The 17,413-nt window shown below is 47.5% G+C and overlaps 1 protein-coding gene across 2 annotated transcripts in view; it reads left to right on the top strand.

Annotated features, from left to right (window-relative positions):
* Window positions 1-17,413, top strand: part of snd1 (staphylococcal nuclease and tudor domain containing 1) — a 177,053-nt gene that overhangs the window by 40,678 nt on the left and 118,962 nt on the right. For both annotated transcript variants that reach the window (XM_079755458.1, XM_079755459.1), the window contains exons 14-16: window positions 2,221-2,331; window positions 4,430-4,502; window positions 8,805-8,946. In XM_079755458.1, coding sequence (XP_079611584.1) covers window positions 2,221-2,331; window positions 4,430-4,502; window positions 8,805-8,946 — 326 coding nt within the window. The remainder of the gene's footprint in view (window positions 1-2,220; window positions 2,332-4,429; window positions 4,503-8,804; window positions 8,947-17,413) is intronic.

The following is a 17,413-nucleotide window of genomic DNA, read 5'->3' as shown; positions in this document are numbered from 1 at the left end:
CCCAGCTCCTGTCATCTGAGGCGCAAGTTGTGCCCCCCCCCACCCGGTCCCTCCGTTGCAGTCATGTCTTTCTATACAAGAACGGATTGTAAACAATCACACTCCAGAATCCACCGCCAATCGAATGACAATCTGTGACATTGGATTCACTCTCAGGCTGTTTGTCTCCAGCCTTTCCTCTCTGCCGCCACCTGATGAATGCGTTTATGCCTCTTTATTCGTCGGCTCGGCTTGTTTCCACCGCGGCGGAAACAGAGGCCTCCGCTGCCACCTGAACACCAGCCGCGGGGCTCGTGGTGTTTTCAGCTAAAGTCCTGTCAGTCAGGGGAAAAACAACCCAGTGCAGGTGTGTCAGCACGGCAATTGATCTGAGTGAAAGGGATTTGTACACGCTGTTGTGTTTCTGTTCGGCGAAGAACTGTTGGCTGGTGGCGCCGCGTAGCACAAAGTAATGGAAACAAAGCATTTCCTGCTGGCGAGCGCTATTAGACTGAGGCACCGCACAGCTTTCAGTATGTCTCAGGGCAGGCACGGCGACATCTTTACCGTGCACAAGACAAACCCAGCCCGACGGAAGCCCCATTTGTGGCTGCACTTGCTGCAGACCTGATGAATGAAGAGCATTTGCCGAAGACTCTTTTTATTTCGGGCACATGTCGGCACTAGGTCACGAGCTCGCACACCTTGTGTGGAATCGTTTTTAAGCATCTCCTGCGTTCCAGACCACGGCGGACCGGCTGATCCGAGCTCAAAGTACGGCACGTACTGGGCTCCATTCTCGTCCCACAGAAGACGTTGATCCACGACCGAATCGTGTTTAAGACTGAAACACAAACCGTTGGTAGCACATAAAGAGTCCTTTTAATAGCCAACAGGAAGGACTTATTAACAGGCAGTTCTGGCGAGCCAACCACCACCTCCCCCTCCCCCCCCGCTCCACTGTTTGCAGTTGACAGGGCCACCCTTGGGCGCCGACGAGAGAGGGCCGGAGATTGACAGGCAAACCGCTGTTTCTTTGTAGCCGAGCGTCAGACGTATCTTTCCCTTTCCTTTTTTCTTCGCACACCATTGAATGGAAACGGATGGGGAACATGCGCTGTGTTAACGGACAACGCCGTCATATCAAATGGGGGCACCCAGCGGAGGCCAGCCCGTCTGGAAGTAATAAGGGGAAGTGCCTCGGAGCGGGGTAGGAGGGGTCTGTGTTCTTAGACCCATCAGTGTCTCCGGCTGTTTAATTGGAAGTGCCTCAGGCACAGGTGGTGGTGGTGTTGTTGTCGTCCGTTGTCGTGTCCAGTGTTGGCCGGATCAGCTTTGAGTGGGCCGTGCAGATTTGACCTAGTTGTATTGGCACTCTTCCAATAATCCCCTTTTGTAATGTTGTATCGATCCCAGTTTGAAACAATACCCAAATCAACGATGCAGCACCGTTTTTGAGTGATGCCTTATTGATGGGACTTAGATGTCTGTAAAAGGGAATTAGTGCAGCTGCAAATAGTCCCTTGGTCGGGACAGGAATCGCCAGGGACCTCACGCTACGATATTAAAACAATGTTTCAGTGCTGATAAGATAAGTGATGCGATTCCGTCAATATTGTGATTGATATGCCGCTAATTTCTGTGTGGTTTAAGGTTGGAGGTTCAGAGTCTTCAGGGTCATTGGTGTCCTTAGTTTAGTGGCATCCGCAGAGATTACATTGAAACTTGATTCAAGCGTTTGGACAATCCTAACCTTATGATACAAGTATCGCGGAAGTAAAGGGTTGCATGTCTGCAACTCTTTCGTCTGTAACTCCTTAGCGAGTTGCTATTAAAGAAAGTGTTCCATACATCCTCTTAACATTGCAGCATTCTGAAACTTAGCTTGGAAATGTAGAAGAAAAGAAAGCCTTCTTTCTCCCGCGTCGTGCCTGTCCTTCACAATCTCCCCACTTGGAGATTGATGCCTCGCAAATGAAACCAGATTTTCTCTTTCTCTCTGTCGCTCACGTCTAATGACAGATCCCTAGTGAGATGTTAACACCCAAAAAGTTGTACTTGTTCTTCTAATATAATTAAAAGATCTTTTTAAATCTGTCTGGGAGTATTGCCCTTCGCTTTCGTCTGCCGTCTGCTCCTTTGTGCAATTCTTTGATTTATTTTGTGCGAACATCCGTCTGAGGTTCAATCCGATCTGTCTTTCTCTCATGTCGGGGTCTCTTCTTTCTCCTCCGGCTGCAGAAACATCGCAGAGGCCCTGGTCAGCAAAGGCCTGGCCACCATCATCAGGTACCGGCAGGACGACGACCAGCGGTCCTCCCACTACGACGAGCTGCTGGCCGCAGAGGCACGGTGAGGGACCTGGAACACACACGCACACACTGGAGCATGCACACAAAAAAATAATAGACTCGGGTCAACCTTACACTAATTAATGTAAACACTAATAATAAAAACAAAATGACACACATTCCATCTATTTCCCTTTCTATCTTTCATCTATTACACACACACACACACACACACACACACACACACACACACACACACACACACACACACACACACACACACACACACACACACACACAACTTCAGTCTTTTTCCCCGCTGCCATGCTGGTCGTTCCCTGACGTCCTATAAAGACGTCCCGCGGAACATTAGGAGAATATACGAGTAAACGACCTTCAGATGAAACCCGGCCTTGTGTAAATCCACACATTGATTCTGCCAACACTGTCCGCTATTCGCGTTGCACAATGTGTTTATCGTTTTGTTGTTGTCGTGTGCGTTACTATTGTAATTATAATTTGTATTGTTGTTACGAGTGCGGTGCCCGTTCGGAGCCGGCCAGTCGCCTCGCCTCCCGTATCGCGGCTTGCAGCTTTCCCGAAAGCCGCTCTTTCAAACGACTTCCCGCGGCCCTCAGCAATGGGGACAAGGAACGGTTGAGGATGGAAGGAGGAACATGCCTACCCTCAGACACACAGAGGCGCCTCACTATCGTTAGGCTTCTATTATTATTATTATTATTCGGCGGTGCTTCTGCCGTGATTCACGGCCCTTGGCACTCCCGGCCTCGTTCTCCTCCTGACTTATCGCTCTCTCCGCGTGTGGCACACAAACATGTAAACACCAAACTCGGTCAGTTCAAACGGCGAAGGCACACATAAAACAAGGCGGGCCCGGTGGTTTGTGTTTCTGTGTGCTTTCACCCAAGCACAGTTGGTTGTCTATTTATTTTATTCCATTTAATGCATTAAAGAACAAAGTGTACATGGATGGAGATGAGTGGATACTCACACAAACACGCGCACAGCCACGCACACACGCAGCCGCACACACACACGCGCACACGTGCACACATGCATCCTGAGCTGCTGCAAGGTAAATCACTGCTGAACTTTACACTGGTCCTATGAATATAATTATATAGGGGTGCAGCGGAGAGATTTAATACAGGCTTTATTACTCTGCCATAGATTAAGATCTGCTGGCTCTAGCTGGACCCAGTGCTCCCTGGAGCCCTGCCGGTACCAGCTCTCGGCCTGCGCTGTACCTTCCCTGCATACCCTTTTCAATCCACTGCCCTTTGTTGCCCCTTGTCCTGTTTCACGCCCTGGGCGCTTTCTCTGGACTTCCTTAATGATGGACCTCCCTCGTCTCCCTGCTAGTACGGCCCTGATTCAACTGTTGCTGCATTCTCTCCTCATCTTCAGCTTGTTGTTGTTGCGCTCCCCCTTTCTCCATCCGTTTCCCTCTTTCTTTATGCATTTTCTTCACAAACCCGCGCTAAGGGAGGTCTGTCTACCTTATCTTTATCTTATGTTCCATCACATGGCCAGCCCTCAGCCCCTCGACTTCCACAGGAGAACCCACAAGCACCCCGCTCCTCCCCGCACCCGGCCTCCATCCCGGTAACCCGGGGATGACATGTCCCCACCGCGCCATCCCCATTGGTCACCCCAATCTAATTCAGCCCCAGGGTCTCCTCCTCCTCCGCGCGTGCCGATGATCATATCGCTTTACCTCCGCGATGCCCCCCCCCCCCCCCCCCCCCCCCCCCCCCCCCCCTCCTCCCCCCATCAGGCCATCCCAGCATCCCAGTGTCGTCCCTGGGTCCATGTCTCCAGACGCCCATTCCTCCCCTCACTCTTCATTCCCAGGCTTATGGATTACCGGAGTGTCATATCCCGGCCCGGCCCTTCCACTCCCGCCGTAATGGCAGTTACAGTAAAGGAGGTGATGGTGGCGTTGGGGGGGGGGGGTTATGAAAACGTATCCCACTTTGAGCCAGAATGGCTCCCACTCCCTGGCGCTTTATCTGGTACATTCGGTCTCCCCAGACTGGGTTTGTCGCCGTCATCATGCCCCCATGGTGCTGAGATGGTGCTTGTGCTATAACTTGGTGTGTGTGTGTGTGTGTGTGTGTGTGTGTGTGTGATTGCAGGGCTATCAAGAACGGGAAAGGACTGCACAGCAAGAAGGAGGTTCCTATCCACAGAGTGGCTGATATATCTGGGGTAAGCTATTTGTGTGCGGCGGGTGTCTGTTATGAAATGCTTACCACGAGAGCCGGGGAAGGCGATGGAGGGCCCACACGCACGCACACTTGATTCCGTGTTGCATTGTGGGATAATCGTCCGAGTGTTCCCCTGATGGAAGTTATCTTTTTAACCGAGCTCATTCGCACAGCGATCCCTGTTAGCCCCACCGGTCTCCGTGGTGGACCGCCACAGACGTGCTCAGACATGCACAGCACTGCTTCCTCCCCCCCCACCCCGATGTTGAGGCAATGGGGCGCCCTTTCAAATAATCTGTTTTTAAAGTGCTCTTTTAAATCACGAGATATCCCTGATATCAACTCCTAGCCGAGTAAAGATTAGTGAGACATGAGTAACACTGAGGCTGATAGAATTTTCTCGACAGGGTATGTATTTATAACCGAGCCCGTGTTTAAAAACCGAAGAGGCGCTATTTGTGGTTTTTTTGTGTTTGGTTTTTTAAAACTGGGCACTGAATAACCCATCGATTATTTGTTTTTCGGTGTTATACTCGGTACGATTCACAGATGGGAGCTCTGTCTGAGAAATGCAAATGTTCAAAACTTGACTCAAAATGGACCTGAATCCTTTTTCCTGTCCATGTTCTTTTATGAAATGTTATGTTCATTATAATGACCCTCTACCATGGGCGATACCCCAGCAAAACATTTTTTTTACTGCTTGTCACATCCACGTTTCGCTGGCAGGTGGTTGAAATATACTGGTTAACAACTAGGCCACCTTCTACCTTGTGAAAATGGCAGTAGTTACAAACTAAATACATAATGTACGACACTATATATTACTACCATAAAAGTGTGTGTGTGTGGCACAATTGCAGCAGCAATGCCGCAGTATTATATAAAGAAAAACCCTTTTGTGTTTTTGTGATTCTGCTGTCACCACAATCCTTAACCAGGGTAGTGCGTAGTCTACAGCATTATGAACGGCTGACTGAATGGCTGCTGTTGGACTGCACAGACCCCCCCCCCCCCCCCCCCCCCGATTCCTGTAAGGTCACACAGACCTCTTCAACTAGCTACCGTCACGTTCCGAGCGCTATTTGGGCTCGTCAATCATTCCCTTTTTGTACTGCGTAGCCCAATAGACTTCTGTTCACCTAGCGGCCACATTGCCTTGTTTGTTGGGTAAACCTTCTAGAATCTCTGGGGGAAACCGTGACATCTGAATCGACGTCACGGTCCTAATGCTAAAGAAGAGACAAACTAAACGGAATGCATCCAGTTGTCATGGTTTCCAAAGATTCCAGGATGTTAACCTACCAAACTAACCAATCATGGGCACTAGATAATCAAGTCATTAGAATGAACCAGTGCTTATTGTTGTCTGTCTCATTTATAAGTAACGGAGATACAGAGCTGTGCCCCTCCTTTCCTGCTCCCTTCTTTTGTCTCCTCGGTCTCTTGCGAGTGTGGGGAAAAGTGTCAACAGCACAGATTCATTACTGGGCCTTGCGACATGACTTATGCTGGTGAATTGATGTGCTGACTGGGCAAGCGTGCATCTCTTCATCAGTGGTTACACGACCACCCCCTCTCTCCTCCTCCTCCCCCCCACCCCCCCGTCTTCCAAGCTTTTGGGAGTAGCCCTTAGCGGTGACGGAGACGGCAGTATTTGTTGAGATGGATAGAAAGACAGATGGATGGACAGAAACCTTAAGTAAGATGTTTACTGTGCCACAGCCAAGGCCTCTAAAGTATAGTCATTTATTGTCGGCATTTAGACACACAACAGGTGTGTGTGTGGGTGGGTGGCCAGAATGGGCAGTGTTCCAATAAAATGGCTGCATCTCCCCCAGTTCCATTCACATCCTCTCGTTTCATTTCCTCTTCAATTATTTTCTTTAAACCTTGCACACACAACACAGGATTTGGAGATAAAATAAGTACGATAGAACATCCTCCCCAAAACAATTCAGAGTGCACATGTAAATGTGATTCTTTTAGATGTCTTAGCTCAGAATTAACCGATTACAAATTCATTCATTTTAATTCCTGCATTCCAGTTTTAGATGTCTTTTTAAAGTCCACTCTCTCAACATTCTCCACAAAGTGAATAAATATAGAAGCCTCCTCCCTTCCAGCACTGTACGTCAGGGTTAGCAGAGAGGGTACATGCAGCGTGGGCGGCATGCAGTCTGAAATAGAGCGGCCATGCATCTCTAAATGTATAGTGTGGGCCTCTACAGTGGTGGCACCTCAGATAACTCCCTCCCTCGCCCGCTCTCTCTCCACCATCCTCACTTACCCCCTCGCTCCCTCTCAAGGTTACATAATGAGGTCCTGTCGTATCGGCCGCCCCGACTTAAACCTGCTGTCTGCACGCGGTCACAGAACCAGAATAGGGGTGTCAGGCTGTGAGAGAGGCACTAAATGCGTATTCTCCCCCGTCACCGACCGGTAACAGGCTTTCTAAGGCCGGGCGCTCGGGGAAATCAAATGCTTTGCCGAACTATCGGTTTAACTTTCACTACAAAAGCATTCCGCTTTGTTTACTTTCTCGAAGTGCACGTTCTGCATCGACGGAATAATCAGCGATGATGATTCTTCGTGGGTCGTCTTCATGATATCCGGCGTTAATCAGCGGATGACAGCTGTACATTTATTACATTAGGACATTAAAGTGGAGGCGAACACTTCACCTTCAGCTCTCAGATGATAATTATGCAGAATTCAGCTCATGCACTTTCTCCCCTTTCCCTAAGAGGAATCAAACGTAAAAGTAAAGGCTGGAGAACATTCTCATCTTTTCCGAGGTAAGTCTGCTCTTCATTGCCGTGCGTAATGGTGCGATCGGCTGGAATGTCTCACCTGTCAGCCTCTCCAGGTGTTGAGATCCGGAAGCTCAGAGACGTGAAGCCATGAAACCAGGCTTCAGTGTGTCAGCCTGTAGCACAGCTCAATCCATCAGGCAGGAGGTTGACGGGGCGATGCCCAAGCACCTCCTATAGGTGCCCCCCCCCCCCCCAATCTGCTCCACTGTTGGTGTATGAATGGATGTGAGTGTGTGTGTGTGTGTGTGTGTGTATATGAATGGGTGAATGTGAAGCAATATTGGAAAACTGTGGTCACTGCCCCGCAAGGTGAGCAAAGCACTATATTCACTGTCCATTAAGGAAATGGACTCCATTAGAAAGCCTGTTACAAGTGTTAATTACAGTTAGTTAGTAGTTAGTTACAAGTAGTAAAAATGATGAGCTTTTACATCTCCCCTCGTGAACGTTTTGTCGTCCAAAAAAGTTGTCCTCGCTCCTTGGCGCCCTCGTACCCACCCCTTATCCCCCCTCGTCCATCCTGATGTTACCCCTGTTGCCCCCGCTGAGTCCAAACCGCAGCAGAGGACCTCCGCCTTCTCTCCGTCAACAAATCATTGGAAATGTTCAGACAGTAGGGCTGCTCGGTTATGGAAAAAATCACAATCACGATTATATTGGTCATATTAAAATCACGATTATTCAAACTATTATTTTTTGAGTTTGAAGACATGATTCATGTTCATGCAGCTTGTCTCTCAAAAACACTTTGTAACTGAGAACTTTGTTCAAATCTAAAATAATGTACAGATATGTATTCATCTGTTCTTTCTATAAAATGCATTTTCTATCAAACATAAAAAATAAATAATAATAATAATCATAATCGAAAACTCGATTATGTAGATTTTGTGATCGTTTGACGCTAAAATCTAAATCGAGATCGAAATCGATTAATCGCCCAGCCCTATCCGACAGTAGCTCAGGAGGTGGAGCAGGCTGGTGACCGCAAGGTTGCTAGTCGGATCCCCGGCTCCTCCGGGCTGAGTGACGGTGCTCAGGTGTCCCTGAGCAAGGCACCTCACAATACCTGCTCATGACGAGCTGGCTGTCGCCCTGCGTGGCTGTCAGCCATGTCGGTGTGTGCGTGTATGCATGAATGGGTGAATGTTATTGATATTGTGAAGCGCTTTGAGTGGCAACGTTACTGGTTACATTAAAGCGCTGTGTTAATGCAGCCCATCCAACATTTCAAAGCCCAACTCGTGCCCAGCGCTCGCGCCGCTGACCTTAAGTTAATTCGTCTAATTGGTCTCATCAGACTCTAGCAAAACATCCCCAGCGTCTTGACCTTGTCTCTCTCTCGCTCTCTCTCTCTCTCTCTCTCTCTCTCTCTCTCTCTCTCTCTCTCTCTCTCTCTCTCTCTCTCTCTCTCTCTCTCTCTCTCTCTCTCTCTCTCTCTCTCTCTCTCTCTCTCTCTCTCTCTCTCTCTCTCTTCCCCCCCCCAGGAGACGCAGAAGGCCAAACAGTTCCTCCCCTTCCTGCAGAGGGCGGGCCGCTCGGAGGCCGTGGTCGAATACGTCTTCAGCGGCTCCCGCCTCAAGCTCTACATGCCCAAGGAGACCTGCCTCATCACCTTCCTCCTCGCCGGTAGGTAGCCACCTCCTCCTCCTCCCCCAATGCTTCAAGGTCCCACCCTTGGGTGTCCTCTACCCCCCCCCCCCCCCCCCCCACTGCTGCTGAGTGGGCTGGGGCCCAGGGAGTGATAGATGGGCGGACACCGCGCCGAGAGGGCGTGTTGCTGCTCACTGCAGGTCCTCGTGGTCGAAGGGAGCGAGGGGCACGATTAGCACTCACACAACAATAGACAATTAACACACACACACACACACACACACACACACACACACTGAGTACAGGCTGGCACTGAAGCCTCGGTCACCCTTGACCTCCGACTCCCTCCGCGGGATCGCCCCCTGACCCCTCCCATGTTTGGTCCCGTATAGATGTCAGGGCAGCGTCTGTTTGGTGCTTTACCATAGCGGGCCGCCGCGTCTGTACCTGGCGGTACTCCCATAGTACTCTGACACACACACACACGCACACGCACGCGCGCGCACACACACTGTGGTATGCTGCCAGATTTGATCTCCCATGAACTTGCAGGGAAACCATTTCTCGGCTATTACTGGCTCAAGTGAACCAGCGCTCGTGCCTTCCATTTTAGTATTCACTTCTCCCTCCTGGAAACAGATGTCGGAGAAGTCTCTCTGTGCATCTGCTCTGCGGAGACTGTGAGATGTTAGCGTTTTAATATTCAGCGACCGCTGTCCTTCCCAGAGTCCTCGACTAGCTTTACAACGGGTCCTACCGTGTCCGTCAATCTCCCTCGACATGCTGCAGAGGGAATCAGTGTCAGGGAGAGACTGCCAAATGAATTTATTTTACGAGTCCCAGGAATCCATTTCTGCGATATGGACGAGGCTTCAGACTGAGTCCAGGCCCGGCACGCATGCTGTGAAATACACGCTCCTATCTCTCTGCAGATAGCGGCGGTCACTCTTTTATTCCTGCTCTTTGACTCGCTCCTGACAGTTTATGCAGGGCAGTAAAATATGTCGGTTCTATCTGTGGCAGTGGGGAGATGATTTGCTTGTCCCCCCAGATGATGATGATGACAGCGGTAGTTATTGCTCCCAGAGCGAATGCTAGTGTGGAGATGGAGGGAACAAACCAGGAAAAGAATCGGAAACGGGGCAGCCTGATCCATCTCCATTCCAGTAAATCAGCATGTCTCGCCGCGCAAGACAAATGTCGATAACGGCACAATCATCACGCGGGAAATAACACAATAACACAACGTCCTTCGGTTTTAATTTTGTGTTGCCGAGTTGCGTATGCGTTAATTAATCCTGCGATCTGTTTCCAATCGTCTTTCCAATCCGCGTGTAGATTCCCCAATCATTCTCTTTCCCCCGACGGCCTTCGCCAGATGCTTTGACGCCCACTTCTTTGGTAATAAGCAATCTGCATAAAACCACACAAGACGTTAGACGGTATAACACTGGTTGGTCTGCATGGCGTTATCCCTGGAAGAGTCATGGCTCACGGTGGCTATGAGTGCTCATCATGTGCTGTCGCCAACAATTGCTCTGATCCAAGGGAAATGTCAAGTGTGTTTGCGTGGACCACCACTTATGTTGCCCGTCTCGTCATTTGATCAAAAGTATTTGCATATCACAATAAGCACATTATGCCCGATAGGCCGTGCTGGATTTGATTAAGGCTGTCCTTGGCAAAAAAAAGTTATCTTGAGAAATTAGATGCGATTTCTTTAATACACTCATTTATCTGAATTTACAATGATTTATGCAAATCAGCATGATCTTGTATTTGTTAATTGAATTGGCTCTGGTTTTACTCCAGTGACTTTTCTGTGTTGCCGAAACCGCCGCCTCGCGTGTTACGATGCGTCCTCTTCTGGCAATTAATCACAAAGGGGGTATCCGCGAGCGTGTATAAACAGAACATATTTATGTCGCTTTGGCAAGCGCTACGCCGGCTTCCCGAGGCGGGACTTTAATGCAGGCAGGAAACAACGTCCAAGTTCTTGTCCACGAGCAATCTCATCCACCTCCCTCCCTTATCTCCTGGCCGTTCATATCGTTTTCGTCTCTGTCAAAGTTATCTCCGGCATGTTTCATTGGGCCATCTCCCAGCACAGGCCCGGTCTAAAACAACACACACACCCGCGTGATAAGGCTGCCTTCCTGGCCCTCTTATCTCAATCCGCGCATTTAAACATTCTGAAGCGCTTTGACCAAAGAGCTTTCCCTTTTAAATGCATCACGTTAAGTGTGCATACCCAGATGGGATCCGAGGCCCTTATCAATCAGATATGGGTAATATAAGGAGGGAAACTGGGAGGAGGAAACACAGCTGTGTGTTCGGCCCTAAACTTCACCGTGGCACCTCAGGCAGTTCAAATATATACGAATATCAAAGCGAAAGGCTTATGTCAAATAATGTTGCGTAAGGAATCATTTATTAGTCATCATTGCAATAAGACAGTACGTCAACCCGTATTGATCAGAATCACATTTCTGCCGCAGTGGGGAAATGAAAGCGTTGGAGTTAATCCGGTAGCCATGCACAGTCCTTGGCAAAGATGCAGGCAAAGTGCGTTACTGGGAATCTCAAAGCTGTGCTCTTTGAATAATGTATGATTTGTGCCCCATAGCTATGCACACATCAGAAAATTCGATTTTAATTTCATTCTGTTTAATTTAATATTATATCAAATGGTGTATTATGTTCTACAGATGGCTATGTTTTAGCAGTAGTTATACAGTGCAGATTGTATCTAAAGTAGGTAATGGCGACCTGCAGATTAGAAAGAGCATTTGTCCTCTGCATATAGACCTGTTGGGGCTCTATGTATCTCAGGAGGTCGAGCGGATGGGCTGGTAACCGGAAGGTTGCTAGTTCGAGTGTCGAGGTGTCCCTGAGCGAGACGCCTCACCCTAACTGCTCCTGATGAGCTGGATGTCGCCTTGCATGAAGTGACACCGCCGCCGGTGTGTGAATGAGTGAAAATTGTAAAGCGCTTTGAGTGGCCATCGGTGAGAAAAGTGCTATATAAATGTAGTTCATTGAACAGTCAAACAGTTGGCAATATGCAAAGGCCTTGACAAGTCTATCTAGCCCATTTCACACATTGAACCAGAGAGAAACACAGAACTTCCAGCAGTGCTGCTGGAACATTGGGGCATTCACACACATTTATCCTATTGAAAAAAACATGGTTAGATCTCTTGACGGGTTCAGATATGACCATTACAGACATCCTTTGTTCCCTGGAAAAGGTGTGAGGACATTTGGAAATCCATTAAGCATTCACCTTATTCTTTATGAATGCACTCAGTGCATGCTTTATCTGGTAGTTTTCTTTCCATTCCTTTTGGGAGATTGCCCAGTATGTTACAAGGTCTATTCCAGGAAAATTGCCAAATCATCCTATCTGGTGATTTTTAGTGTGGTAAATTGTTGGACCATTCACGGATACATCTGCATGTGTAAAAGCGGCTTATTTTTATCATTTTTGGCAGTGCAACTTGGATAGACTTCTACGCCAACAACATTTCTGCCCAACTAGTGGTCCATTATCTCTGCGTAGCTACAGTTTGTTCTCGAATAAAGTTTTCTTTGTAGATAAACAATATGTGAATAATGTACCCCTTTTCACTGTTGCAAAAGCCATCGGAGGGTTTTATTTTCCTCGTTGAAAACACCTCCATGTCTTCCCTCTGACCAGTCGCTGGTTTTTCCCGTGATACCCCTTTCCGGACCCTTGATATTTTGAAACAAAGAAATCATGAAAAGGGATGAGGAGAACACCGCTGTGGGGCAACAAAGACGAATGAGAAAAGCCCTGAAACTTGAAGGAAAAGCCCAAATAAGGAAAGAGGATTTCCTTTCCGCGTCTTTTTTTCGTTTTATATCCTTTTGACCCTCCCTCACCAACTTCCATTTCCTGCTGTTCAAACATTTGTCAGTGCCATGCCAACTGCCTTTGTAGTTTCCAAGAGCTTCTGTTTCCTTTCCTTCGCAGAAGGTAGGAAGGTGGCATGGCTTTGATTCAGATTACACACTCGGAATCCAAACCCATGTTTCCATGTCAGGTCAGGTGAATGAAAAAGGGGCCATTTGAAAAGCATGTCATTATTCAAAACACGAGTAGCGTTTGGAAGCACGAGGCATCGAATAGATCCGCGTAAGGAGGAAGAGGCGGGGAGTGGTAAAGCAGTGTAAGGCGAAGCAGTAGCACAGACATTTAGGACTGAGGTCAGTTTGAAAGGAGGGTGCCTGTTAGGTCAGATGAGGGCGATACAGCCGTATAAGTGCGAGTACCGCAGCATCATTCACCTTTGACAGCTTTGATCTTGATTTTAGACGGTGGGGGGAAGGGGGCGAGGGGGGGCGAGGGTGGGGAAGTGTGCTTTCAAAGTTGCTCAGAAAGTTCCAGAGAGCGACCGTCTGTCGTAAAGATTAAAGCCCCATCGTTTGGACACAAAGATGTGGGCTGTCAGTGTGTGCGTGTGCGTGTGTGTGCACATGTGCGTGCACGTGCCACCTGCGCGGGGGAACGGGACGGAGTGCTGAAGACTGAAGGATGGCAGGCGAGTGGAGCGCGAAACATCCCACCGGTAAAGAAGCTCACTAGTAAAATAAAGTCTGTGAATATTGGGGAGGGAAGAAAGAGGGCGATAAAGAACGCCGCTGCGGGCCATCACGGTGTCGGACCGCACATTCCGCTTGATTCGTGGTTTCCTTGTGTTTGAAGGTCGACACTGCGCCTCATTCGTATAAATTCACGGTCTTGAAACCGGGGTTTCGGAGCCTTTGTGGCACCTGCCGTACGTGGGTGACTCAATCTGTTAGTGCTTTCACCTTGGGCTCTTGGATCTAGTATAACAATAGGATCTTTCCTTTTGAAGTGGACCATGTTATACATGGTCAACTTAAAATCACTATTTCATTAGTTGTGTTGTGTTAAAAGAGGAAGAGTTGGTTTTACAAGTTCAAATAAGGGTGCTAAATCCATGGTTCCTGTGAGTTTTTAAATGTGCACATTTTTGACCTAATGTCGATATATGGAAATTTGGAGCTAACAAAATACTCACTGTTCACGTCGCACTGAACTTTGGCTCTTGGTTTGCCAGCTGGCTGTCGAAGAGAGAGAAGGAACGTGGATAGCTGTTCAGAGGAGACCATTGTAAAGAGAAGATGACATCAAAGAGCTCGGCGCGAAACACGAGATGGAAAAATAACATCTACATATAGCTCTACATATATGAATGTATCAATGTGTGATCGTGGCACGTACATAACGACCAAGAACATTTTACCATATGCTTTCCGTGTTCAGTAGTGCGATAATCTCCATAACAATGAGTATAACAGGTACAAATGTACCTCAAACGAGCAACTCTTATCTGTCCGTCAAAAAGTTGTCTTTTTATTTTCTATTTTTTAAGCATTTTTGCTCATTAGTGTATTTTGCTGTGGATGGGGTGGAAAGGTCAAGTCTGTGCGATTCTCTTTCCGTGCCGGTTGAACCAATACCCCATGTAATTAAAGATGAGACTTCGGAGTTATTTAAGGGCATTTCTAAGTGTGCAGACTTAGAACTTTTTTTCCGGATGACTTTGCCCAATGCAGCTCTGCTCACCATATGCTCACGTTAATGGGATGATTGTATTTAAATTACGATGAATAGTTGAGCACATCCATAACTGGTGGTTTTGTTACTGCAATATATACCGCATAGGAAACGCTGTGAAAAAGGAAGAACAAGATTAAGTGTAGTTTATTTGTTTATAGTTTTGTGGACAGTCCCCTTTGATTAACTATACAGTAAAAGAAGCAACTTTAGCCTATTTGGATCATTTCCAGCTGTAGTCCCTGGCCTGTTGTCAATAGGCAACCTAAAATACAATAAGAATTAAATATATTAAATTGCATTTATAATTACAGCAAGCCTAGGTGCAAGGGGTAAAAGACAAACAATTGGAGCAAGAAAAAACAAACATGCACAGACGATGGCAAAGACATCAAGGCAGTTCATGCAACAAAAACAACACACAGGAGACAAGGGACAAGATATTTCCGTGCGTCTGTGTGCAGACATTCATTTCTCTCTCGACTCTGTCCCTCACATCCCCTTGTCTTGTATGGCATCTGTCCTTCCCCCCGCCAGGTCCCCCATGGTAAACCTGGCCTGGTCCACTTCTAAAAATACCTTCCTTGCCATGGGGTCCTTCCTCCTCATCCTCACCTCCACACGTTCACTCTTCCAAGTCTTATTTTGTGAAGCAAAAGCCGTGACGGGAGATATCCCCACATCTATTCAACATGTACGGGCTGCCGAGGGAAGGGAAAGCCGACTGCCAATGGCTGATTTCCACAGTGGACACAAAACACATTAACGATTGAATGTTCAAAGTAATGAAATAACTTGTTGGTTGTCAAGCGGTGGCAAAGGATGGCAGAAGGGGGGTGGGGAGAGAGTTATGTGAGGTTTAATGAATGGGTTTTACAACATTAATTGTTAATCAGTAAACGGTTAATGGGCGGTAACTTGCATTATTGGAAAATGATACTTGAATGCTGAGAAACAAATACAATTAAATATTAATTGTCCTGTTCATGGCATGATGAGTTAATGTGTCCGTGTTGCCGAACGGTTCAACCCAAATTTCCTCCTCTGTGCACTTTACTTGCAACAAAAAAGACCTCACATTTCCTTGTAATGGGTATTAGAAAGGTCTTGCAATGTCATAAATTCAACCTGCCTAAACTTGCGAACGCCCTGTTTTTCTGAATCGCTCCGGACACGGCAGGCCATTTAAATGCTAATCCCGGTCAACAGACTATTTACTTGATATTAGCAGCTAATGGAGTTGTTGTGGTTTGCTTCTCCTTGGGAAAAAAACAAGATGATGATGTTCTCTTTGGACGCGTGTGCCTGCAGGAAATAGCATTTTTCCTCCCTGGTATGATTATTTGCAAGGGGTTTAACGAGCTCTGGCTGTGCCAGTCCGTGTGGAATGGTTAACTGGTTAAACTACCAGACTTAATTGCCTATCACCTCATGTGGTTCATGAGGGGATTTGTTGGTGGTTTGTTGTTCTCGCCGACAAAAATGGTACTGAAGTTCTGTGTCATGGTTCTCGATTTGGTCTTCATCTTTTGAAGTGATCGAGGCCGATCCGTTGTCCTAAATGGACTACTTTTCGTTGCTGATCCCCTTGGCGGCTAAAGGAACTTCAGCCTGCTTCAGCTCACGGTCTGGGGGTTGTAGTATATATATATTTATATATATAATATGATATAATAAACAGCAAAATGTTGGTAATAATAAATCATTATAAACGGCCAATGAGATTGTATATAATACACATTAAGTGCAAAAATTCCAAGTTCTGAATGAAGAACTTGGAATTTTATTTTGCCATTTTAAACTCTCAGCCGTCACATCCTCCCATTTTGCCTCGGTTAAATAAAACATAGTCAGCCCTCAAGCCTTACAGGGAGAGAGTCACTGAACTTTTTAAAGTTAAATTGCAATCAATGTTTGTACATTGGAAATTTAAAGCAATGTATGCATGTTCAAATCCTACACGTTGTTTGTCTTTAAACTGAAACCAAAAACCCCCTCCTATTTTGGAAGATTATGCTGCACTGGTATCCTGGATGGAGCTGCACTTAGCCAGGGTGGTAGACAGTAGGGAGGACGGAGGGGACGTAGAGATTGTTGTTGCTTTGTTAGCACATTGTTGACTGGTTTATCACCCACATTAAACTATCAGGGGGTTACTCTGCATAAATCAATACCGGTAACACTGAAGGCAGTGGAGGAATGAGAAACCAGTTCTCACATCAAGATATCCATCGTGCGTGGACACTGCTGGTCGGCTCTTCTTGGGCTGTATAGTGTAGCCCTGTATGGTGCGGAGGCAAGAGGCGCACAACAGAACAAAAGACATCGCTGACTGAACTCCTTGATTCTCCACCAGCCTCCAAATCATCCATGCATTTGTGCGTGTGTGCATCTGTTTGCGTGTGTGTGTGTGTTTGTTTGTGTGTGCACTTGGGTGCTTGAAGCCTTAACGGGGGATGGAGACAAAGAGCTGGTGCCTCCATTGAAGCAAAGGGTTATCTTCTGCTGAAGGCATCTCCTGCATCAAAGAGCCCTGGGAGGAGGAACCCTGCAGGAGGCCTTATGCTGTGCATACAGAGCGTGTGACAGCGTGCATGTGAACTCAGGGGTACTACTGTACTTATAGCATCCATACCTTCCCACCTCGAACCCCAGTCACGTTCAACCGGAGAAACTCATTCCCTTTGCAAACCCACGCGTTCATCCTACCAGGCTCTCATACCATTTTCCCGCTTTATTTTCTCCCCTCTCCCTCTCCCTCTCCAACCCTTCCCTGGAGAGTGCGTGCGTAGTGATGAATCCTTTGTACTCGCGCGGCTCCTGCACTGCGTCGTGGTTAAGTAATCCACTTCCTGCGCACTACCCCCCCGTAAGAGAAAGTTCCTGGAAGAACAC

The sequence above is a fragment of the Pollachius pollachius genome, assembly GCF_949987615.1.
Source record: "Pollachius pollachius genome assembly, chromosome: 18".
NCBI classification, from domain to species: Eukaryota; Metazoa; Chordata; class Actinopteri; order Gadiformes; family Gadidae; genus Pollachius; species Pollachius pollachius.
The sequence above is the reverse complement of the archived record's forward strand: the minus strand, read 5'-3'. Positions and strand labels throughout refer to the sequence as shown.